The sequence below is a fragment of the Euleptes europaea genome, chromosome 7, assembly GCF_029931775.1.
Source record: "Euleptes europaea isolate rEulEur1 chromosome 7, rEulEur1.hap1, whole genome shotgun sequence".
In the NCBI taxonomy this organism is placed as follows: domain Eukaryota; kingdom Metazoa; phylum Chordata; class Lepidosauria; order Squamata; family Sphaerodactylidae; genus Euleptes; species Euleptes europaea.
In genome coordinates this window covers 80,475,158-80,501,338 of record NC_079318.1, presented here as the reverse complement: position 1 = coordinate 80,501,338, position 26,181 = coordinate 80,475,158, and the positions used below count along the sequence as shown (strand labels likewise).

General features: G+C 48.4%; 1 protein-coding gene across 1 annotated transcript; it reads right to left on the bottom strand.

The window, feature by feature from the left end:
• Window positions 1-1,257: 1,257 nt before the first annotated feature.
• On the bottom strand, window positions 1,258-18,571 carry MUS81 (MUS81 structure-specific endonuclease subunit). The gene is given in 16 exon segments (XM_056852930.1): window positions 1,258-1,324; window positions 1,879-1,962; window positions 2,913-3,016; window positions 3,566-3,688; window positions 4,616-4,711; window positions 4,937-5,053; window positions 7,008-7,120; window positions 8,313-8,440; window positions 9,742-9,830; window positions 10,212-10,386; window positions 12,043-12,131; window positions 12,349-12,429; window positions 12,664-12,762; window positions 14,808-14,953; window positions 16,334-16,466; window positions 18,458-18,571. Coding segments are annotated over 16 exon segments (1,758 nt in total).
• Window positions 18,572-26,181: the final 7,610 nt, after the last annotated feature.

The window sequence follows — 26,181 nt, the reverse complement described above, 5'->3', positions numbered from 1 at the left end:
ATGGACAAAATTAGGCACGGCCCTGAACAAGGCGTCAGTGACTTAAGCAGTTACTGAAAGGCCGCCAGAAGCCCTTGCCTGTTTTTCCAGTGTCTAATTAGAAAGGGCAGTCTGCAATGTGAACAAGGTGGGACACTGAACTTTGGGCAGAAGAAAGTCATAATATTTGTCTTCAAATATTACAAATTCTTCCAGTGATCACTGAAAGTATTTTAATGCTTCCTTTCCCTCCGCCATTCGAGGGCACCAGGAACACAGAGGAAAATGGGTTTGCCTGAAAGACTGGCCTTTCGTTCCTGACCTCTTCGCCTTTAAGCCAATGTTCGGACAAAATGGCTGCAACACATTTTTTCAAGCCCTTCAAAATTCTGGTAGGGTTGCCCTGTTGAGCGCCTCAGCCAGCCCAGGAAGAAAATCGAATTAGCAAACCCCTCTGCTGCTTAACGATGGGACACAAGCCCTGTCCAAACAAGAAGTAATGCTCTTGTGCTTCTTTCTCTTGTTTGGGGAGGGGCTGTGGCTCAGTGGTAGCGCATTTGCTTGGCATGCAGAAGGCCCCAGGTTCAATCCCCAGCATCTCCAGTTAAAGGGACTAGGCAAGTAGGTGACGCGAAAGACCTCTGCGGCCCTGGAGAGTCGCTGCCGGGCTGAGTAGACATTACTGACTTAGATGGACCGAGGGTCTGATTCAGTATGAGGCAGCTTCATGCATTCAATGGGAAGAACTCCCTGGCAGGCAGTGCCGTGCCACAGAGGCACTTCAGTAGCTGGGAAGATGGGAGGTTGGCTTTGCATCTGACGGGCCAGGCTGGGGTCCCTTGTTTTGCTCACAGAAGGGGATGTGTGGGTTTCTCTGCTTTCGCTCCCATTTCCAATACCAAGGATTCACCCCCCTCGGAGATCATTAAGCAGTCCTCCATGATTGAAAATTAGCATGTAACTTTATTAGAATATAAACATCAGGAAAAGTATCATTTAGCACTAGAGGGTCAACAGAAGTTCTTCCCAAAAACCACCAAGAAGAATCCATCTGGCCCCTTTGAGAGCCAGTAGCAGAGAAGTGGGTCTCTGGCCACGGTGTGCCAGCAGCCCCACCACCCAACCAGCCCTTCCCCAGGCACTTGAGTCTGACATATCTGCTTGGGCTGGACTTGGGTTCGTTTCTGACCATGATGGCAATTTTGGTCACGATGACCCAGCTTGTACGCTGCTGAGAGAAGATAAGGACTACCTCCACTTCACACCCTTCTCAGAGGTTCAAGGCAGAGGGCCTGGGATACAGTACAACTGTGCCAAGGTTTTGCTCAGAGCAGGACCCAAGTTCCTGGAAAGGAAAAAGGAGAGAAGGAAGAAGAGGCATTAGGGGGTGGGGGATGGGAAGCCCAACATTTTTCCCTGCCACTGGCACACCCTGAAGACAGCAGGACAGTCCCCAACAAACTGCAGAGAGCATATCGCAGAGAGCGAGGAAGGCGGGGCAGGCCTCTGAAACTCTCCCAGGCGTTCAAAAATCATAAGAACATAAGAAAGGCCATGCTGGATCAGACCAAGGTCCATCAAGTCCAGCAGTCTGCTCACGTAGTGGCCAACCAGGTGCCTCCAGGAAGCCCACAAGCAAGACAACGAGCAGTATTGTCCTGCCTGTGTTCCAAAGCGCCTAATATAATAGGCACGCTCCTCTGGTACTGGAGAGATGCCACAGCAAAAGCCAGCCCTGGGTTGGGACTCTTCGCTGCCAAGCCTGCTTTGACCCCTTTGGGCCCCAGAAAGCCACAAGTCTTTGGGCTTCGCAGAAGGAAACTTCCTGCTGAATTGTGCCTGGAGAGAAAGACACTGAACTGGGGGTAGGGTAGGGGAGCGGGCAGCCCCATTGCTCACCTCTGCAGCTTGCCACATCTGATGCCACTGAGCAGCTGCTCTTTCTCCTGTGCAGTTGTACAGGTGGTGTAGGCAGCTAGAAGGCTGCAGGGAGAAAACAAACGGCTTCTGACCCACTGGCAACCTGGAAGCCCCTCCGTGTTCTTTTCTGCCCCAAAGGACTACAGAGCCACAAACCCTACAGTTGGGCATACAGCAGGGCAGGACTTGTTCAAAAAGCTTAAACTGCTTTTTTTGAAGACTTACGTTTTTATGGCGGGAAAGAGATGGTAGTACGTTTCACTGCTGGCCTCGCTTGTCATGTGGAATCACCTCCACAGGAGATGTTTTCCAGCAGAAATGAAAGTTCTCCCTTGTTTCCACCGCCCCCCTTTCTGGATCAACCCAAACGATCCATCCAGCTCAGCACTCCCCACTTCCCAAAGGCAAAAAGCCCAGGATTGGGCTCTATCGGGTTAGATCAGTCTCCCTTCCTCAGTTGATGGCCCCCGACATCCCTTCCTGAGCAGGTTGCCGTCTAGTAGGCTGGTCTTTGTAAGGAAGGCGTTGCACCTTTGTAGATGCTTTTTGTTGCCCTCGTCTGCAACATGTACAGTAGGGGTCCCCAAAATGCTGCCCATGGGCGCCAAGATGCCCACCAACACCTTTTCTGGTGCCCAAGTGTTTTTAGGAGATGGGCAAGGCCAGGTAGGGCTTTTGCCCAGCAAGGGTTCAGATTGATTACTGGAGATTTGATTGGCTGTGCAGCCATTTTAGATGTCGCTTTGGCAGCAGTTGCCACCATAGCACGAAGATCTGCGCTGTGTTAACTGAAGTTAAGCTGTGGAAATAATTTTGGGGCTGGCTTTTCCTCCTGCAGCAGCCATTGTGTGGCATCCATTTTTATTGCTGTGCCCACCATGCCGTATCAGAATTTCAAATGTGGCTGCTGGCTCAAAAAGGTTGGGGACCACTGGTGTACTAGTCCATTGGCACCTGCCTAAAAAGGTAAAGGAAGGTACAGCTCCCCCCTCCTTAAAGACACCCACTGGTACCTGGCTGGCGTCTTGTATCGCTCCAGGATGGCAGCTGCTTTCTCTCCACTGATGCCACTGATTTGCATGAGCTGCCGAGCAAAGACCTCACTCACTGTCTGGGGCTGGAGGTGGAGGAAGAGGAACAACAGGGGTAAGTATGGGTGGAAATTCCCACTTCTCCATGCTAGAAATGGAAAGGACAGAGACCTGCCCACCAGGGTTAATGGGAGGGCAAATGATGGAGTAATTGGCAAACTGGAATTATAAACAGATGCAATGTGTACTTGGGATAAAAGGTAAAGGTCAAGGTCCCCTGTGCAAGCACCGGGTCATTCCTGACCCATGGGGTGACGTCACATCCCGACGTTTCCTAGGCAGACTTTGTTTTACAGTGCCTTCCCCAGCCATCTTCTCTTTACCCCCAGCAAGCTGGGTACTCATTCTACCGACCTTGGAAGGATGGAAGGCTGAGTCAACCTTGAGCTGGCTACATGAAACCGACTTCCGTCGGGATCGAACTTAGGTCGTGAGCACAGTTGGACTGCAGTACTGCAGCTTACCACTCTGCACCACGGGGACAGAGAAGAACAACGTTTTTGATCAAGAGCCACTCTGCACCCCCTTGAAACGCACGCGCCCTCCTGCGTTCCCTTGTTCTCCCGCTCAACAACCTTGTTCTTCACGGCTCCCTCATTAAACTCAGCAAAGGTCAGGAGCATGCAGGAGTCATTCCTGGGCTGCAGGGGGCGCTCACGCTCCAACTCCTCCTTGGTACAACTCAGAAGGGTTTTGTCCTAGGAGAAAAGAGAAGACGCACTCTCAGCCCTGGGTTTGGAACCACAGCATCAACCCCCCACCGAAACCCTGGTTTCTAACACCCGTTGTCTTTTTATTAACTCAGCTCAAGTTTCCTTCCTGGTTGAGAGAAATTAGCAAACAGAGGGCCAGCATTCAAGCCAGGGCTGGTGCTGCAGTCTTCACATGATGCAAGATATCTGGCTTAAGGTGGAACTGATTTGATAGAATCTAAAAATTTGCATAAAAAGGCAAAATAGTTTTGAAAGGGGGGAAAATGCACATATAATACAGGTTGGAACAGCTCAGCGGGTTGCATTCCTTGCTAATAAGAGAGGAGGAGGAAAGTCTCTTCTAGGACTGAGTTTGTCATTTGTGGATTTTGGAAGCACTTGTATCAAAAATAATTCAAGACAAGGAAAAATACATGTGCTAATCACTTTACTGAAGGCTCCCATTTAGGTGACTAAAACCTTTGATCAATTACACACTGCAGAGCTATTATCTGCGTGCAAAATAGTAAATATTCCTGAGCATGTGTAGAGTGCCTTACAAGCACCACTGAATAATGTCCACCAGCCCCTACATATCTTGAACTGGGGAAAGAAGGCAAGATAGGAACACAAAAGTTGTCATGGTAGGCTAGACGAAAGAGCTGTGCATTCTAGTATCCTGTTTCCAACAGAGGCCAGCTTGATTACTCTGAATTTTGGAAAAACGCCCTCCCCTTTACTGGTCTCTCTGCAGCATCCGGTACTCATTGGTATACTACCTCTGTACATGGAAGTCTCATCACAGATGTAGCTTCCAGGCATTACTCAAGTCATTTCATTTAAGATTTTTTTTAAAAAGGAACATAATCCAAGTCTTAAGTATCCCACCATTCTGGGTTGTGAGGCCCCTCTATGTCTTCAGTTGGAACTCACCCCGTACAACTTAGTCAGGTGACGCGTCATAATAGTCAGATATGCAGCTGATTCCCGAATATCATGGGTGCGTTTGACAAAGAAGCCGTCTACCACCTGGGAGAAATGGGGGTTGTCGGATGAGTAAGATGTGGCTGGCCCCCACCCGCAGGTCCCAGCAAGGCCCTACATGAGCAGCAACCAAGCAGGTAAGGACAGCAGAGGCCAGTTTGGAATGGAGATGGGAATCCAAAGCGGCAGTGGATTCTGGGACAGATCTCCGGAGCAAGACAATGGTTTCCTGCTCATATGCGTGACACCTGGGCAGAGGAAAGTCTGTACCTGGGTGTTGGTGATTGCTTGCTGCAGAGTCTTTTCGGGGAGGCTGAGGTGTTGCACAGAGCCTGAGTCTTCGACCAGGTAGATGGGGTGGGAAATGCCACACTGCCGCAGACGGAACTGGACAGAGGTAGGAAGGAGAGAGGTTGACCAGATTATAATCCGCCTGAGGCCAGGTTATTAGCGTGTGACCCAAGAACTGAACTGAGGTCATTTATGCATGGGAGTTTTCTCTGGGGTTCGATGCTTGCTCGATCCACACTTTTCTCTTTCAAATTCAAAAATTGCTATCCACCAGCAAGAGTTACTAAGCTCAAATCCGGAAGCGTCTCCCCGCCCCTTGAGAACACTGCTTTGTAATTGGCTGTAGTGCTTACTGTGAGAAAAACGTTCAGTTCCTCCCCCCACATGGAAACCCAAGTGCTGTGATAAAATCCATTTCACAAAAAGGAGTTTTAAAGGAACAGAATGGGGGGAGGGGACCCGAGCGTCATTTTTAAACACATTTTTATGTGACAAAGAACTCTGGCTGGAGATGAAAAACCAGGAAGCATTTGAGTCCCTGCCCCCTGAAACGCTGCTTTGCAATTGGCAGCAGTGCTTACTGTAAAAAAAGTCACACATGCCTCCCCCAACTCCACTCTCCCACGCTTTGGATTACACATGGAGAGGACGACAATTTGACCTGGGCTGATCTCAGGAGAGATCGAAGAATCGGGATTTAACAGCAACTGGAAGACCTGCGATTTGTGGGGGCTGGGTGCGAGGTCATCTCTAATGGACAGAAAACCATGCATAAACTCCAAGGAACAACAGAGTCAGTCCGAGGGTGAACATGAGTCCACATACCCATGCATAAACAACCTAAGTCTCCCAAGTAGCCTCTACAACAGGGGTGGGGAACCTTTTTTCCGCCAAGGGCCATTTGGATATTTATAACATCAAGCCACAAGCAGGCAGCTGTCCCTGATGACACCCCACCTTTGGTGCGGGCCTGAGTGGGAAACGGTTAATACAGTTTATTGGGAGGTACTAGCAGCTCCATAGCTAACGACTCTTCTGCAAAGGGGGGAAAGGGTTCCTTTTCTCAGCAAAACAAACTCATGACTGCCTTGAACAGAGGCTATTCCTGTCCGCGGGAGGGGGCGGATCGCCATTCTCAGATACTTCTGAGCTAGAGATCTGCCAGGACCCACGAAGGGCCAGACCAAATGATTTCGCGGGCCTTAAACGGCCCCCGGGCCTGACGTTCCACACCCCTGCTCTACAAGGACAGTAAAATAAAACAGGAATCCAGTGGCGCCTTGGAGACTAAGACAGCAAAGCACAATTGTTAGGAATGTCACTCTGGGGAACCTAGGCCTGAATCTCCACTCTGTCAAGGAGGCCTGCTGGGTGACCTTGGGCCAGTCACATTCTCTCAGCTTAACCTACCTCACCTAGTTCCATAGTACAGCACCACTTTGGTGTAACGGTTAGAGTATCAAACTAGGACCTGGGACACCCAGGTTCAAATCACCACTCTACCACGGAAGCTGACTGGGTGACCTTGGGCCAGTCACACTCTCTCAACCTCACAGGGTTGTTGTGAGGATAAACTGAAGGAGAGGAGAATGGTGTAAATCGCTTTGGGTCCCCATTAGGCAGAAAAACAAGACATACATTTAAAAACTAATAAAAAATAAATAAGCTTTCGTGGAGTCACACTGAGCAGACCTAGATTCCTGTTTTATTTTGCAGCTACAGACTATCACATCTGGAATTACTGCCTGAAGGATATCTATATTCGTATACACAGACACACAAATCTCTCCATGCACTCATTCTTTTTCCAATGGTTAAATTCCAGAACAAGAGACATCTACTGGACAGCCATGCACTCTGCTTCGAAGGGGAGGGGTGCATGAGTGCACATGCATGTACAAACTCTGATGAGCCTTGGAGGGAAATTAACTCTGCAGGGCCACTGAACACAGGTCCCGGTGCCGAGCCCTGCAGCTGCTTCCTGTTTCCGGAAATCTCAGATCCCAGCTCCTCTAGAGGCCCTTTTGCCAGCCCCCTCATAACCCAGCACCTTCTGCTCACGAAAACGGCCGTCGATGATGCTGCCACACAAATCCGGCATCCGTTTCCGTTCCACCACATAGTCCAGCACCAGCTCCTGAGCTGTCAGTGCTTGCAGCTGCCCTGCAAGGCAAGGGGCAGGTTAGGATAACAATATCTATCTATCTAGATATAGACACCCACAAGCCAGCTCTGATTACCCCAACAGGGTTTCTTTGCTGTACCCCCTGACAATCAAGTCCCAGGCCACAGCAGGGAGATCTTGCTCTTTTTCAGCGGCTGCTCCTTCTCCTCTGGAATGGCATACCAGAAATAATTCATACAACTCTTCCTAAGATCAGATTTTAGAAGTTTTGTATGGATTGCCGATTTAGTGAAAATGATAGCAGTGCTGTACAGCTGTTTATTTTGAACACATGAAGCTGCCTAATACGGAATCAGACTCTTGGTCCATCAAAGCCAGTATTGTCTACTCAGACCAGCAGTGGCTCTCCAGGGTCTCAGGCAGGGGCCTTTCACACCACCTACCTGCCTAGTCCCTTTAACTGGAGATGCCAGGGATTGAACATGGGACCTTCTGCATGCCAAGCAGCTGCATTACCACTGAGCCCATAGCCCCTCCCTTTTACTTTGTTTAACTGCTTAATTTTTATTTTTTTACATTTTCTGTATCATGTTGCTTTGAACTTCAGGAAATGCAGAACAAATAAATAAATAAATGTTACACTGTGATATAGCCTTAACACGGTCTATCAGGAAAAGAAAAAGGACCAGAGAGGACTTCTGTCCCCTTCTCTGCCTCTTACCACCACTGCCCACTGCTTGCCCTCATAGAATCATAGAGTTGGAAGGGACCACCAGGGTCATCTAGTACACCCCCCTGCACAATGCAGTAAATTCACAACTACCTGCCTCCCACAGCCCCAGTGACCCCCTACTCCATCCTCAGAAGATGGCCAAATGCCCTCCCTCTCATGATCTGCTTAAGGTAATAGAATCAGCATTGCTGACAGATGGCCATCTAGCCTCTGCTTAAAAACCTCCAGGGAAGGAGAACTCACCACCTCCCTCAGGAAACAGGTATGTTTTGCTTGGGGAACTGTATGACTTGTGAGATCTGTATGATCTGTGAGACATAAGCAGGCCTGGGGAATCTTCTGGTCATGCTGTTGCAAGAAACCAGAAGGAGAAAAGCCTCAAACAGAATCCCAGCCCGTGGTAGTGAAAACGGCCTCCAGAAGCTCCCGGCTCCGGTTCTCTGCTAGCTCAAGAAGTGGTGCGTTTCAAGAGGAGCCAGGCTCCAAGCAGCTCCCACCTGCAACTGGAGAGTGCCTCTCCCTGGCAACCCAGAGGAAATCTCCAACATGAAGCTTCCGGATGCTGAAAGGAACCCCGTTTCGCTCGAGTTCATTCACCAAGTCTCGTTTGCGGGATGTGGGGCCCCTAAAAGGAAAAAGTAAGGATGAGGCAACTGTTTAAAGCTTATGTGGTCAGAAATATGGAAATGCTTATCCCGAGGTTGTTATCCTGAAATAACAATCCCAGCCTTCACAACAAAGGAGTTCTAGGTTGTTCCAGCCACACCCATTAGCAGAACCTCTTGGCTCACTGCCCAATACAATTGCTTCCACACCAGTATTCTTTTGCAAATCAGTCATTCCTTCTCTGCAATCAGCTCTCAGTGAAATACAAACTGGGGACCCTCTATATTCCTTTGTCATTAAAAGTTGCCATGGCCTATACCTATGGGCAAGATTCCACCACAGTTTATTCAGAAGTAAGCCCCATTCAGCAAAGCTTCCAGCGTGGTGTAGTGGTTAAGAGCAGTGGTTTGGAGCGATGAGCTCTGATCTGGAGAACCGGGTTTGATTCCCCACTCCTCCACATGAGTGGCAGACTCTAATCTGGTGAACTGGGTTGGTTTCCCCACTCCTACGCACGAAGCAAACTGGGTGACCTTGGGCTAGTCACAGCTCTTAGAGCTCTCTCAGCCCCACCTACCTCACAGGGTATCTGTTGTGGGGAGAGGAAGAGAAGGCAACTGTAAGCCGGTTTGAGTCTTCCTTATGTTGTAGAGAAAAGTCAGCAAATAAAAACCAACTCTTCTTCCCGCAACTATCCTTTACAATGTTTCTCTTTCATTATACAGTCATTTCCCTTAATCTGCTTAATTAATTACTTCTTGTTCTCTCTTGGGGGCTATGATTAATTCTTAAGCATAAGTTTACTAGAGAAAGTGGAAGCTTTCATCACTGTTTTTCCCTTTGCAGTCAAAGTGATTGCTCATTAACTTTTCCGTTTATTGCAGTTTTTTAGCGTAATTATGAATATAACAAACCAAAAGAAAATAAAGTAAATGAGCAACTGCTTTGGCCCACTCTGAAAAACAAGAAGTTATCATGAAGTGTCAATTTAGGAAAGCAACAGCTGCTATAAGCAAAATCAAAATAAACTATTAAACTGGTAAGAGGAATAGCTGTAAAACAAAAGACCAAAATATAAAAGAACAGTAACCCTGAGAAACCACAATAGCATTCTGTTTATACTGGACAGTCCAACACTGAAGTATTAAGGTTTTTGTTTTGTTTTTAATTGACACAAATCATGTCTTTTCCCCTCTCTGACAGGAAGGCAATGGAGTAACCCTAAAATGCAATGAGTGACTAAATCCAAAACAAATACCCCACATCTGACCATCAGTTTCCCCAGATAACCACCCCCACTTCATCAGAGCTGCTGCTTACCCTGTGGTTTCAATGAAATCCACACACAGAATAACATCAAATTGTCTGGGGTGAAAAGTAAACAGGGGCTTAAACGCCTCTGCTCTTGGCTCCTCACGGCATTCCCTGGGGAAATGAAAAAAGAAAAATCCAGCAAGTTTACCTGGAAGGGTGAACTTCTCCAGCTAGAGAGACCCCATCCTCTTGCAAGATCTTAGCATAGCATTTCTTCTCCTTTCCGCAAGACTTGTGTTCCTAAGATATACAGTATGGCTAGGATGTGCCACAGAGGGCAGCCAGCATAAAGCACGGCCAACTCCTGGAATTTCTTGGGAGCCAGGAAGCAGTAAACTATCACATCTGTGGCCAGCCACAGTCTTTGCTTCACCCTCTGGCAACTACATCCCCACTGTCACTCAGATGAACCCAAGAATGCCTCCTCCTACAGAAAGAGGGGCAGTTGCCTGCAACTTGAGGAGCAGGGAGACCACTCACTCAAGAGTGGCGTCTTGGTCTGAGCACCGCCCGTCATCTCCCTCTGAATCCACTAAGGGCTCTTCAGTTCCAGCAGCGGGGTGGCCGAGGTCATTATCTTGCGAAAGAGGCGGCTTTCCCAAGGCGAACAGCTCCTTGGCCAAGGCGAGCCCAGTCTCTGTTAGAGAATACCTGCCAAAGCAGAGCAAATGAGCTGAAGCTGCCTCCATGCTCAGGCCCACAAGACTCTCCATCTCATCATCCCTCTTGCATCTCATTTTGACTGCTGTTTCTCATCCCCTCCAATCCCAAGTATCAAATTCCATTATAATATGCCACATGGCAGAGTCCACTAGGAACAGGGGCACACAGACAGATGGGTTCCTGTAGACAGAAGGTGGGTCGACCCACCCCACAACTTAATCGCGCACCCCACTGATCCACACAGATGCAATGACTAGCACCCTACAAAATGGCAAGGCCTTCTGGGAATACCAGTGTCCCTTCTTGAATCTGGAGAGCTTCAGGTGTATGTTTTTTTAAAGGCAAAATTTCGAGCACACTTGAATTTAGCTTGGGAACACATTAACAAATTATGCGAGAAACTCGTAAACCAACTCCAGCTACTTACTACCTATAGCCGTGTTGGCGAACCTATGGCACGCGTGCCACTTCCGGCACGCGTAGCCCTCTTTGCCGGCACGCATGGGTGAGCTCCAAAAGGCCTCCTGGGTCGTCTGTGCCCCTCCCTCTCTCAGCTGAGCTCCCCCCCCACCGTGTGTGCGTCGGCGGGTCAGCTTCCTGCCTCGCACGCACGCGGCTGGCTTCTTCCTCTTCCCCCCCTCTTGCCCCGCAACAGCTGATAGGCGGCGGAGAGGCCAGCAGCAACGAGGAGGGGCCTCCTCCTCTAGGCTCCAGCAGCAGCTCCTCCTCACCGCCTTCCTCCTCCTTGTCCCCCTCAGGCGGCTCCCAGCAGTCCAGCTCCAGGCTGCCGCCGCCATCGTCCTCCTCCTTAGGCGCCTCTCCCCCGGCCGTTTTCGCCCGCCTCCTCCGGGCGCTCGTGGAGAGCCAGGCAGCCCCTCAACAGCCGCGGGTCCACCGGAGAAAGGCCTGCCATCTCCCGCCATCCTCCCCCTCTCCCCCGTTCGCGCTCGTCCCTGACTCCTGCGTTAAGCTTGTGGGGTAGCTGGAGCCACCCTCGAGTCCTCCGGCTTGGGCGTGGCTGCGTGGCCTCTGCCTTCTCCCTCCCCGCCCCCTAAGGTTGCCCGCAGGCTGGCGGGGTCGCAAGTGTTGGCGCGCTCGCCCTCGCCGCCCCCTCCTCCCCTGCCCCCAAAAGCAGGTGCCCAATGCCGCCGCGCCGGGGCCCAACGTCTCCGCCGTCCCGCGCCGTCGCCTCGCCGCCTCCCCAGAGCTGCCGGTAAGGGGGGGGAGAACTTCAGGTGTGCATCCTGGAGCAAGTCCTGGAGGCAAGTCCTTCCTTCCTTACATCCTTTCTTCCCCAGTTCCTTCCTTCTCTTTCCTTTTCCAGTTCCTTCCTACCTTCCTCTCTCTTTCTCTCTTTCTCTGTCCCTCCCCCCTTCCTTCCTTCCTTCCCCAGTTCCTTCATTCTCTTTCCTCTCCCAGTTCCTTCCTTTCTCCATCCCTCCCCCTTCCCCTACTAGGGCTGCCAACCTCCAGGTGGTGGCTGGAGACCTGGCAACCCTAGCAATAATGTCCAGTATTCAGGTTAAATTGCTGTATTGGCACTTGGCGATAAATAAGTGGGTTTTGGGTTGCAGTTTGGGCACTCGGTCTCTAAAAGGTTCGCCATCACTGACCTATAGATTCTCTGTAGCAGAATACCCTCACCTAGCTGGGATATTGGTCTTGAGGACTAGCTCCTTGCGAATCAAAGTGCTGACTGCCGACCAGGCCGTGATCTTACTCCCAGGACCAGCCTACAAATGTGAAAAAAAATTAACACGAGCACCAAAGCTTTGGCTATGGGTAAAGTGTTATTCTTCTTTAAAGGAGGCGTGAATGGTGAACAGAGAAAATCAGGGAAGAGTAAGGATGCCAAAATAAAATGGACTGGGGGTCACGTTGTAGGGGCAAACAAAGATGCTTCACAAGTGGATGTTCACCTGTGAATCATAAGGACAGGCAGAGACTCACCAGAAAGAAAGATTTATCACACAGTGGCTGGGCTGCTCGCTGCAGCTCCGACTTCGTCAGGTATCCGCGAGTGTGAGGACTCTGGGAAAGGTATCAAAATCACTGCACAGATTTTTTTAGAACTCTTGTTGTCTCAGCCCTCTCTCCTGCCAGCCTCTGCAGCCCCACCAGGAAACCCAGAAGTCCAAAACTCCCAATCCCCCAAATTCCACTGCAGTGGTATTACGTTTGCCGTCATGGAGTATGGAAATGAGAACCACCCCCTACCCAACATCCATATGCCTTTCTTGAGGCTTTGAGCTGCCCATATCTTACAGTGCAGTCCTGGTAGAGAGCCACCAACACGGCACAGGCCCCAGACCGCTGAGCTGGGAAGTAGCCACGGGCACGGCGGTGTGACACAGGCTTGGTTTTCTAAAAGCAGAAAGAAGAATTAAGTGAGCCTTCCCTTACGGACTCCTCCCAGTAGTTCTTCTCACCACTCCACAAAATTCTCTCTCATGGCCTTTGCTTGGTAATTGTCATCTGTGTCTCAGTATATTGGCTGAGACAAGCCTCAACCCTAGAACTGACCTGCAGTGCTGGACCATTTGCATCTCCAGGGTAGTGTGGTGGTAGACTGCTGGACAAAGATCTAGGAAGCCCAGCTTCCAATCCTCACTCTGCCATAGCAGTCTGCTGAATGACCTTGCGCCAGTCACTCTCTCAGCCTCAACTGCCTCACAGGGTTGTTGTAGTGAGGATAAAACGGAGAAGGGGAAGACACTGTTGTAAGCCACTTGAGGAGAAAAGCAAAGTATAAATATTTCAACCAATAGAACGCTGGAGCAAGAATAAGTTCCCGTTTTGTAACCGTGACTGAGGCTCTGCAGCTTGTACAAACAATCCTCCCTGGTCTCTTTCTTTTTCTTCTTCTGTAAGCAAAGCAAACAGCCTAGTCTCTTGTGACAAAACCGGATTGTTGTGTGTCATGCTGGACCCTCAATGACATCAGGTCGTTGGGACAGCTGACATCAGCCTTCCCGTACTTCCTTCATCTCCAGGTTTCTCTTTCCTGACCTTTAACCCAGCCAAATATATTTTTGTGTTTCCAGACATCAGCTTTTTGGTGTTTCCAAACCAAAGTGGGGGCAAAATTTGCCCTGCTTCCCCAGTCAGAGGAATGACCCAGACAAAAGAAGAAGAGTTGGTTTTTATATGCCTATTTTTACTTAAGGAAGAATCGAACCAGCTTACAATTACCTTCCCTTCCCCACAACAGACACTCTGTGAGGTAGGAGGGGGCTGAGAGAGTTCTGAGAGAACTGTGACTGGCCCAAGGTCACTCAGCAGGCTTCATGTGTAGGAGTGGGGAATCAAACCCATTTCTCCAGATTAGAGTCCACCGCTTCAAACCACCACTCTTAACCACTACACCATGCTGGCTCTCCTTACAACAAGGCTTATGACAACAGCGTGGGCACACAGGACCATACAGGCAAAGCCTGGGCCAGCTGGATAAGCAACCCAGCTGGCCAGATGTGCAGGAAAAAACATCCAGCCCACTCCCGTGACTTTAGCATCAGCTTAATCGGCAAACATCAGCAGGTGAATCTTAAAGATAAGCTTTAACACCTGGAAATGTCTGCAGAACCTATTGTGGATAAAAAGCACAGGAGCCTCCAAAAAAAGCCTCCCAGCCTGCTTTGTGAGGCAATTTTTTTTTTGAGGCACCAGTGAAGTTATGTGCAGCCAAGAGTCACAGCCAAACTACCAATACAGCTTTGGTCGGTATTTCCTGTTTCTAACTGAACATGCCCCTTAGGGTTGTGATTAGTAGCAAATACGGCATGCGTGCATCATAGAGGTACAGAGCAAACTGCTATTCCCCCATCTGCATCACAGCCCTACAACCAAAGGAAGCTATCAGTTTTGTACCGGGAAGTCAGGGCTGCGTGCCACTCTAGTAATTTCTTATATCTATGGCTGTACCTAAGGAAAAGATCCTGGGGTGCGGCCCTCAGACATTTGATGTTTTAGGAATGGCCCTGCAAAGAGGAAGTAAGGCAGTAGCTTCTGTTTGTATTTAATGCAGGACATAAACTTCTGGGTTACACAAAGGTCTGTTACAGTCTACTTTTTTTTAAATGAAGTGTTTTGTTCCAGGGGTTAGTGGTAAGGAAGAATTTTCAACTGGGAATAAAGCTGAATACATGAAGCTGCCTTATACTGAATCAGACCCTTGGGTCCATCAAAGTCAGTATTGTCTACTCAGACTGGAAGCTCTCCAGGGTCTCAGGCGGAGGTCTTTCACATCTCCTACTTGCCTAGTCCCTTTAATTAGAGATGCCAGGGATTGAACCTGGGACCTTCTACATGCCAAGCAGATGCTCTACCACTGCACAACTACTCAAGAAAACTTTGCTAGCCTAAATAAACATTACAACAAAGGGCCCTGTGAAAACACATCACGTTCTTACCTTTAAGTGCTGCCCTTGAAGCTGGTCTGGCTCGATAGAACATGAGGCAGGCAGAATTACTGGGATGTCACTGGCCAGTACATCTTTGTTACTGGAAGGGTCACAGTCTTCTTGCACACTCCCAGAGGTAGTTGGGGCCACCAGATCTGAAATTCACAGTATTTCGCATTCAAACAGCACTTTTACAGTGGTGAAAGCACTTTATTTTTATTTATTTATTCATTTAAACCATGTATTTTCCACCTTTCTACCTTGTGGAACGCAAGGTGGCTTAAAATGCAAACAGAACAACAAAGATAAATTAGTCAAATGCAGTCCTAAATAAAGCTGTCGTCAACTGCCACCTGAAGATTGAAAGTGAGTGGGCCAGGCACACTTCCCTGGGGAGGATGTTTCTCTCTGGATAGCAGTGTGTGTGAACAAGATCTTGGGGTATGGGTGGACCGCAAGTTAAACATGAGCAGTCAGTTTGATGCAGCAGCAAAAAAGGCTAATGTGATCTTGGGGTATATCAATAGAAGCATAATATCCAAATCACAAGACGTCATAGTCCCACTGTACATTGCATTGATCGGGCTGCACCTGAAATACTGTGTGCAGTTCTGGAGGTCTCACAAAAAGGATGTAGACAGAAAGGAGTGGGTGCAAAGGAGAGCAATGAGGATGATCAAGCCCTATGAGGAAAGGATGAGGGAGCCTCACGTCTTCACTATGCTAGTCCAAAACCAGCCCAACTTTGAACCATCTAAATAGGGTAAGGTATGCAGCATGCTAAGCAGACTGTACAGTCCTTTTGCTTTTATTCCATTCCTCTCTGCCTGCTTGCTCTTGGAGACGGGCTAAGGGTTGTTCAAAGAGCTAAAAGGCCAGCCTCTCGTCCTTCAAATACAGGTTTTTTTTTTAGTTTTATCAATTTTCTTGCTTAATTTCACAGCCACAAGGGCTAGACAATTATAATGAAAGATTAGTTTTGCCGGCCCAAATGAGGTTTAACTGCAATAGTTGTGTTTGTTTATATGTGACCAGGTCAGTTTTGTGCGAGAATGGTGCTTGCTTGTGAAGTTGATTTTTGAGTGTGGGTGAGATAAAAAGAACCTTCACCATACAGTGGAATTATGAGAGTAGCTGAGTGCTAGTGAGGAAGTGTGTGCATGCTTTGCACATAGAAGGTCCCTGATTCAAATCATGGGGTATTTCACTATTAAAAGGATTTCAGACTTTTCAGTGCCTGAGAAGCTGGAAGGCAAATGCCAGTTGCTGGCCCTTTTAGCTTATCATTGGCTATTGCAGTTTCCATGTGCAGCAGTTTCATATGTTCAGTTCCTCTCACCTAAACACCCATTTGGATGTTAAAATCAGGCCCAGCACAAACAGTGCACAAATGTGGCTCCAGCTATCACCACCAGTTCACCACATACCAAATTCTTGAGTGAGGGGGAGCAGAATCTTAGAAGAGCAGAATATCCAGTTCTTTGTATATATCTGATCCCACATGCTTTCAACATCCACACCTGCCAATGACATACCCTCCTGTGTGTGGCGGTGCTTTTCCAGCTGCTCATCTAACTGGCGGCAGATGTGCTCCCCAAAGCACTGCAGAATCCGGGCCTCACGCCCACTGCTCAGAGGGAGCGGATACTTGTGGAGGGAGCTCAGTGCCTGTGGACGAGAGGCAGGAAAAAACTGCAGGGCGGAAAAGGAAACCTCACCCAGCCGCTCCCCATTTTTCAGTTTCTTTGACAAGGAGAAAAGCAAGTGTAAGGAGGGAAGGAAGAATCGGTAGCATCACCTCCAACCAACACCTAGGCTGCAGGAGTAATTGACACCCTGTAACCAAAGCAGGCAGGGTCATGCCTGCCAATTCTATTGATTTCCTGTTGTGCCATCACATTGACCTCTGGAAAACAACATCAGCAGCCAGCAGGGTGTCAGATTAAGTCTGCTGGGATTGGCCCAATCTCTGCCACACCACAGAAATCTCTTTCATCTGCAGACTCCTCTGCAGGAATACATGAAAGTGGCATTTCAGTCAGGATGGATTTAGATGACTCATGGTCAGGGGAGATCCTACTCCCTAACATGCATTCATGAGGATAATGCACACACATAGAATCATAGAGTTGGAACGAATCACAAGGGTCATCTAGTCCCACCCCCTGCACAATGCAGGAAATTCCAAACTACCTCTTCCCCACATCCCCAGTGACCAATATTTCATGCCCAGAAGATGGCCAATCTCATGATCTGCCTAAGGTCATAGAATCAGCATTGCTCAAAGATGGCCATCTAGCCTCTTCTTAAAAAACTCCAGGGAAGGCAAGCTGACCACCTCTGGAGGAAGCCTGTTCCACTGAGGAACCACTCTGTTAGAAAATTCTTCCTAATGTCTACTCTTGACAGAAACTCTTTTGATTAAATTTCAACCCATTGGTTCTGGTCCGACCTTCTGGGCAACAGAAAACAACTCGGCACCATCCTCTATTTGACAGCCCTTCAAGTACTTGAAGATGGTTATCATATCCCCTCTCAGTCTTCTCCTCTTCAGGCTAAACATACCCAGCTCCTTCAACCTTTCCTCATAGCACTTGGTCTCCAGACCCCTCACCATCTTTGTTGCCCTCCTTCTTGTACACTCCCAGGGGTAGTTGGGGCCACCAGATCTGAAATTCACAGTATTTCGCATTCAAACAGCACTTTTACAGTGGTGAAAGCACTTTATTTTTATTTATTTATTCATTTAAACCATGTAATTGCCATCTAAGGTGGCTTAAAATGCAAACATCTGCATTCCAGCTTGTGTACATTTTTGTTAAATTGCGGTGCCCAAAACTGAACACAATCCTCTAGGTGAGGTCTAACCAGAGCAGAGTAAAATGATATCATCACTTCACACCCATAGATATAATGTATTCTACGTGGCATAAAGACCAGGACGGGGCTTACTTTTATAGAACAAGCGGGTTATCCCTAAAGTGAAGGACGGCGGGAGGAAACAACCCAGCTGAGGAGGAGGAGGAGCTGTTCCTCAGCGTAACGAACCCAACAGCGCGGCAGGTGGGTACCATGGAGGTGTCAATATTTTTGAACAAAGGTGGCTACTTTTTTAATGAGACGCGTGGCTTGTTAGAAAAGAGCAAGAGTCCACTAGCACCTTAAAGACTAACAAAAATATTTTCTGGTAGGGTATGAGCTTTCGTGAGCCACAGCTCACGCTGTGGCTCATGAAAGCTCATACCCTGCCAGAAAATATTTTTGTTAAGTCTTTTAGGAGCTACTGGACTCTTGCCCTTTTCTACTACTGCAGACAGACTAACACAGCTACCTGCTGTGAATTATCTTCATGGAAGGCACCCCATTTAGCCGTACAGAATGGAAATCCATCAACCTTGTGAAGAAGACAGATGGATTCACATTCTAGCTGTATCTGAAGAAGTGAGCTGTGGCTCACGAAAGCTCCTACCCTGCCAGAAAATGTTCTTGTTAGTCTTGAAGGTGCTCCTGGACTCTTGCCCTTTCCTACTACTGCAGACAGACTAACACGGCGACCCACTGTGAATTATCTTGTTGGAAAGGGGCGGGGCACTAAGGAGCCGGTGCTCAAGCGGCAAGGCGAGAAGGGGGATGAAGATTTCCCAAGAGGCGCGGCCTACCCTTTCATAAGCCCGTTGGAGCCTAACGCGCCCGCGCTCGGCGGCCTGGTCCCGCCATTCTTCCAGCCAGCGTTTGAATAAAGGATTGGGGCATCCTTGAGAAGGCTTCGGCATGTTCTGCAGGCGGGAACACCCTCCTTCCGCCGTGTCCCCTTTTAACCCGGAACTTGTCGGGCATCCTTACCATAGAGTCCCCTATGGCTGGGCTTGGAATAGGAATGGGGTAGAGCGGGCCGTGGCTGGATTGGGCGTGCGCGCTGCGCCCCCTGGCGGCACAACGGCGCCACAGACGTAGGAAAAGAGAGGCGGGTCCTGAAACCGTTCCACGCCCAGCCGCAACTCTGAAGTGTAGCCGCGCCCACCCTCCAAAGAGGGGAATTAGTTAGGTGTGGTTTTGCCTCGTTGACCCACTTCCATCCCAATCCGTTAGGGAAGAAAAAATAATAATAAAAAAAGCAAACATCCTGAGCAAAAATAACTGGATTTACAGGAGAAGCTTTGTACGTGCATTTAATCCTGTCCGTTCATTGACCAATTTCTGTAGATCGTTATCTAAATGCAGAGCAAAATTGGAGCCCAGTAAAGACCAACACAAATGTCTCCCTTATAAGCTTTTGTGGGTCAAAGCTCAATACACCAGATAAAAAGTAGAATAAAGATCCATCGCTCTTATATCCAGATCAGGAGGGGGTTTACAAAGATGGGCCAGTCAGAATCAGGATGTACCTCTTTGGCAGTGTACCTCTGCACCCTGATTTCAGCTGTCCCTTCTCTGTAACAGGCAAATGTAGTTGTTCTTCAAAAATGCTAGCCATAATTAGACAAGGAATACAGAAAAAAACTGCTCCTATCATACTGCCCTTATACAAATTATTTTGAGACCACACTTGGAATACTGTGTACAGTTCTGGTCACCAAACCTAAAAAAGGATATTGCAGAGTTTGAGAAGGTGCAGAAAAGAGCAACCAAAATGATCAGGGGATTAGCAACTGCCCTGTGAGAAGAGGTTAAAACGCTTAGGACTCTTCAGCTTGGAAAGAAGGCGGTTAAGGGGAAACACAATAGAGGTCTGTACAATTATGCATGGTATGGAGAGAGTGGACAGGGAGAAGCTTTTCTCCCTCTCTCATAATACTAGAATGCAGAGTCATCTGAAGCTGGAGGGTGAGAGATTCAAAACAGATAAAAGGAAGTATTTTTTCACACAACGCATAGCTCAATTGTGGAACTCCCTGCCCCAGGATGTGGTGATGGCTGCCAACCTGGAAGTCTTTAAGAGGGGCGTGGACACGTTCATGGAAGAGAAGGGTATTCATGGCTACTAGTCAAAATGGCTACTAGTCATGATGCATACCTATTCTCTCCTGTATCAGAGGAGCATGCCTATTATATTAGGTGCTTTGGAACACAGGCAGGATAATGCTGCTGCAGTCATCTTTTTTGTGAGCTTCCTAGTGGCACCTGGTTGGCCACTGTGTGGACAGACTGCTGGACTTGATGGACCTTGGTCCGATCGATCATGGCCTTTCTTATGTTCTTATGTGCTACTGGACTTGAATTTTGTTGTACTATTGCAGACTAATACAGCTTCCCCCTGAAACACATTTAAATATACTCCCCCTATTTTTTGTATTTATTCAGGTTCATGAACTGCACTTCCCACAAGGACGCTATCATGGAAAAGGTACTGTTGAAAGCTGGGTACCCAAGGTTGGGTGGAAAAGGTAAAATTATACAATAGAAAAATATTTTTATTTTAAGGCACTTATAACAAGGTTAAAAATATTTAAAATGATAAAACCAGGCAAAATGGCAATTCATAAGGTTGATAGACTTAAACTACACAGACCATAAGCGTTTAGGCCTACAGGACTTCATCAGTGGTCAAATAAAAACCCATACAATGCACACATAAGTAATATACAAATGTCTGACCATGTATAGATAGATAACTTTATACAAGCCCAGGCATGTGTGCAGGATGTATAATAAATTTCAAATTAGAAATCCCTCTAGGTCGAATACCTGTGTGTTGTTCTACACTGGGTTTGTATTGATCTCTCACACAGACTGTGCACGCAAGTATCAACCTGGTAAAGCAGTCTTGCAGGTATGCAAACCTAAGGCCATGAAGGGCTTTGTAGCTGATAGCCAGAACCTTGAACTGAATGTGGTAGCTGATTAGTTACCAGTGGAACGTTTGTAGAATGGGGGCGATATACCCATTCCACTTAGCACCTGAAAGTAGTCAGGCTGCAGTGTTCTATGTCAACTGGAGTTTCCAAGTTGTCTTTAAGGACGTTACAACAGTCTAGCCTTGAGTTAAATTTCTCAAATGTTGAGTCACATGTGAATACGGATAGTCGCAGACAATGGCTAACAACACAGAGATGGGCTAGTGAGTGAATATTGACAAGTAAAATGTGATGTTCAGCATTTACTGGGGTATGCTTCCAGTAGAGAAGTATATTTTCCCCTAGACATGCAAGACTCCTTTTGGTTTTTAGCAAAACAAAAACAGACCAGGTGGGTGTTCACTCAATATCTTTTCCACAGACCATTCATGTGTCAAAGGTGTGGTGACACATCATTCTATCAAGAGCCACTTAATGGTGAGCATGGCTTTCAGGACGGTTAATGCGATGCAAGTCGCCTGCCTGCAGTCAGTTTGTCTGCGGAGAAGACTCCTCATGAGCAAATGGTAGAGGTGGAGCCTTGCAGGTCTGTAATAGCAAAACAGCGCCGCCAGCTTCTACGGTGCCACAAGCACTCCCTCCAGAAAGAGGTAGGACTATACCATTCCTTCAGAGTTTCCCTCAGAGTCCACCAGTAAGCGGATAGTGGTCTGAACCCCTTCTGACCATATCTAGCCATACGTGATTTAATGGTTATTGACCTAATGGTTATTGACCTTTGGTTAGGCAGTTCACGGAAACAGTTACTTCAAATTAGTGAAACCCTCTGATCACTTCAACCATTTGTTCTGCTCTCACTGAGACAGAAGTTACACTCGGGAGAGGCACAACCACCCCACAGATTCTTAAAATGGTTTAGCAATTTCCCTTCTCAAAGAATGGGAACTGTAGTTCTGTAACTGAGGGCATAGGAATTCTCTGCAGCTGATAGTTCATGTTGATGCCCATAATTCTCTAGAGGGAAGTTGTGACCTTTAGGGACAGAAGAGCAGAGAATACACAGGAGCATGGACTTGTCTTTAAAAGAATATGCCTGCTTTGACCGGCCTGTGTAAACCGTTTAGATTGTTCTGCCAATAGAAGGGCTGTTTCCTGTTTTAAAAACAAAGGAAACAGAAATTCCAGGCGATTCTCCCATAACCCCATTCAGGGTGAAAACAAAATCTTCATTTGTTCAGTGGTATCCTAACTAGGTCAGATCACTAAACAGGGTCTAACTTCACCCACCTGATTCCATCTCTAGCTTCCACCCAATGGCGTCCCTTTTATATTACCATCCAGCTCTCAGATATCCATCTAATGCCCCCTTCCTAGTTCTCAGTTTCTAGAAAAAGAGTGGTCTTTGGGGGTGAGGGGGTGGGGGTGTAGGGGTCATTGGGGGTGTGGGGGTGAGGTAGTTGTGAATTTCCTGCATTGTGCAGGATGGCAGCAAAAAATCCTCCAGGATCCCTGGCCAATCTGGCCCTGAGGAAAATTGCTTCCTGACCCCAAAGTGGCGATCGGCATTACCCTGGGCATGTAAGAAAGGGCCACGAGAGCCAATTACTGACACAACCCTTCCTGCCCTTCCTCTCATAATCTACCTAAGTTCACAGAATCCTAATGTTTAGCCAAAAACTCTTTTGATGTAATTTCAACCCATTGGTTCTGGTCTGACCTCCTGGGGCAATAGAAAACAACTCCACACCATCCTCTATATGACAGCCCTTCAAGTAATTGAAAATGGTTATTATATCACCTCTCAGTCGTCTCCTCTTCAGGCTAAACATACCCAGCTCCTTCAACCTTTCCTCACAGGACTTGGTCTCCAGACCCCTCACCATCTTCATTGTGCTCCTCTGGACACGTTCCAGCTTTACATCCTTTTTAAATTGTGGTGCCCACAACTGAACACAATACTCTAGATGAGGTCTGACTAGAGCAGAGTAAAGCAATACCATCACTGTACATGATGTGGACACTATACCTCTGTTGACAGCCCAGAATCACATTTGCCTTTTTAAACTACTGCAGCACACTGCTGACTCATGTTCAGTGTATGCTCTACTAAGACCCCAGATCCTTTTCGCACATACTACTGCCAAGACAAGTGTTCGTCCCCCCCATCCTATAATTATGCATTTTATTTTTTCCTACCTAAATACAGAACTTTACATTTATCTCTGTTGAAATCAGGCCTGGATCTTGGGGGTGGGGGCTGGTGGGGGCACTTGCCCCAGGCGCGAGGAGAGGGGGCGCCGGGGCAGGCATCCAGAGAAGAGGAGTGCCATCATCACAGCATGGGTGCAGTTGCCTGCCTGCAGCCTGGCTGGTGCGTGTGCTGCCCCCAGCTTGTACTGGTGCTAGCTGCTGCCGCTCACCCAGTCCCGGGGGTAAGGAGAGGCTGGTGTGTGTGTGTCTGTGTGCCAGCGTGGACACGGAGAGAAAAGGTGCACCACCTGCAGGAGCATGAAAGCTCCCTCTGGTATTGGCTCTCCCACCTGCAAGATCTCAGCGCTCCATCCAGCCCCCTCCAGATCAGGGCTGCTGAAGGCCAGCAGCCCGCCAGCTCGCTCTTTGCCCTCTCACCCCCCCCCCAGGCCAGTCTGTCCTCCCAAGGCAGGTGTGTGTGCTGACCGGCCAGACGCGGCCACTGTTCTCCCTCCCTCCCCCCCCCCTCTCTCTCTCTCTCTGTGGGGGCAGTGGCCCCGCGTCCCGCCTGGTGCATTTGTCTCCGTCCCTAGGGGCACCAGCACCTGGCTCCAGCACATGGATGTGGCTTACCTCTCCCTCTCCCAGGCGCTCCTTCTCTAAGCTCTGTGCCTGGTTGAAATTCATTTTATTTGTTTGAACCCAGTTTTCTAGCCGGTCAAGATCATCCTTTGTCTTCCTACTGTATTGCAGGCACTCTTTGGGTGCGATCTGTCAACTGGTTACAGATCCACCTAACAGGAATAGGAGCCAAACCACATTTTACCAACTTGTCAACAAGAATATTATGCGGAACCTTATCAGAAGGTTCCCATAATCCCTGTAATCCCTGAGGATTTATAGTTTCCTCTGAATTGCCTCACTGTGTTTTCAACAGCAACCAGTGCGATGATGTGGGCAGTAGCTCTCTACAGCATGCGATATTCAGAGGTAGTTGTCTCTGAACAGACAGATTCCATTAGCTATTATGGCTAAAAGCCATGCCTAGACTTTCCTTCATGGATTTGTCTAACCGGGGTGGGGAGTGGGGGTGTTAAGTGCCGTCAAGTTGCTTCTGACTCATGGCGACCCTATGAATCAATGTCCTCCAAAACGTCCTAACTTTGACAGCCTTGCTCAGTCTTATAAATTGAGGGCTGTGGCTTCCTTTATTGCCACAGGGGTATTGAACTAATTTGTTATGAGGGCCAGATATGACATAAATGTCACTTGGGCAGGCGGGGCCATGTGTACCATAAAATTTAATGCTAGGTACCTGAGATACAAACTTTATAGAAGACACAGGCAAAGCCAATTAATGATATTATTTTTTACTTAAAATACAAATATGCTTACAACGATAACACTCTTATAGTATTTTATTTTATTTAATAATCTTTGATAATTGACACCTTGCACTGAACTACTGCATCAAAATCTGGAGTCACAGTCTGTGCTGTAGCAATTTTGAGTATGCTATTCAGGTAGGGTTGCCAAGTGCCCGGTGGTGGCGGGTAAAATCCTGCTGATCAACCGGGCTGCCCGCCGGCCAGCTGTGGAAACCATAGAGTTTTGGCCAAGATCGCTAGAGCGTCAGCGTCACACGGGGTGCGTGTGCGCATTGCGCCAGGCACGCACACATCGCACACCGCAGCCACAGCTCCGGAAAGCTCCCGATGGAGGAGCTACAGGGCCTGGCAAGCCTATGTTCAGGTGTGCCTCTGCAACCTGAGAACTACTTTTGATTTATTAACATTCATTACAGAGAAGAGCTGTTCACACACATAAGTTATGAGCAAGAACCAGCGTGGTGTAGTGGTTAAGAGCAGTGGTTTAGAGGGGTGGAGTCTGATCTGGAGAACTGGGTTTGATTCCACACTCCTCCACATGAGCGGTGGAGGCTAATCTGGTGAACTGGATTTGTTTCCCCACTCCTACACACAAGGCCAGCTGGGTGACCTTGGGCAAGTCATGCTCTCTCAGCCTCACTCACCTCACAGGGTGTCTGTTGTGGGGAGGGGAAGGTGATTGTAAGCCGGTTTGATTCTGCCTTAAGTGATAGGGAAAGTCTGCATATAAAAACCAACTCTTCTTATCCCAAACACAGACAAAACTTTAGCTGCAAAAGACTTGAATTGGGGGTAATTTGGACCCCAACATTGGTAAAATTTGCTAATGCCAACTTCAGAAAAATGATCCTTGAGCACAGTATGACACTGCAACCGACAGTTGCTCATGAGTAAAGCCAGCCGTTCTACTCGTGAGCAAGAGCAGCACGTCTCCAGGCCCCTGTTCACGCAACCTCCTCCACACACACAGAGTTCTCTCTGAAAGAGGCAAGCAGGCAGGCAGCAACAGGAGCTTCCCCCTGCCAGAACCAACAGTTGCTGCCTGGAGCAAGCCCTGCTCTTGCTCAGCTGTTCTACTCATGAGCAAGAGCAGCACTTCCACCTTACTCATGAGTATCCTTGGCACAGCCCAAGATGCCTCCACCGGTAAGTAGAACAAGGAGGCCCAGTTTGAGCGGTTCCTCAGTGGAACAGGCTTCCTCGGGAGGTGGTAAGCTCTCCTTCCCTAGAGGTTTTTAAGCAGAGGTTAGATGGCCATCTGTCAGTAATGCTGATTCTGTGACCTTAGGCAGATCATGAGAGGGAGGGCATCTTGGCCATCTTCTGGTCACTAGGGATTTGGGGGTGGGGGGAGGTAGTTGTGAATTTCCTGCATTGTGCAGGGGTTGGACTAGATGACCCTGGTGGTCCCTTCCAACTCTGTGATTCTATGACCCTGCCCTCCTCCTCTCCAGCTTACTCTTTTCCAAGAACTGAAGCTCTTCTCATTCTGGGGAAACCAAGCTTCACATGGGATAAAAGAAAGCAGGCCAACTGCACCTGCTGTAAAGGAGAGTGCATTTTGGCATGCTTCCCTTTTAAAAGTCATCTGTAAACCAGGGGGAAGTCCCCCTCTGCCAAGTCCCCCCCAGCCTGCACTGCTCCCCAGCTAGCCCAAGGTCATTCTTAGGGTTGCCAGCAGTGGGTTGGGAAATACCTGGAGATTTTTAGGGCGGAGCCTGAGGAGGGAGGGGTGGGACTTCAATGCTGTAGAGCCCAATTGCCAAAGTGGCCATTTTCTCCAGGGGAACTGATCTCTATTGGCTGGAGATCAGTTGTAATAGCAGGAGATCCCCAGTTAGTACCTGGAGGTTGACAACCATAGTCATTCAGGATTGGCCAGCTGGGTTTTGAGCAAGGAGCCCCAGTCTGTAAAAACTAAACTGACCCGTCTTTCACCTCAGCAGCCTCCAGTCTTTTCTCCAGGTGCTCATGGGCCAGATAAGAGCTCTCAAGGGACGTAATAATGTT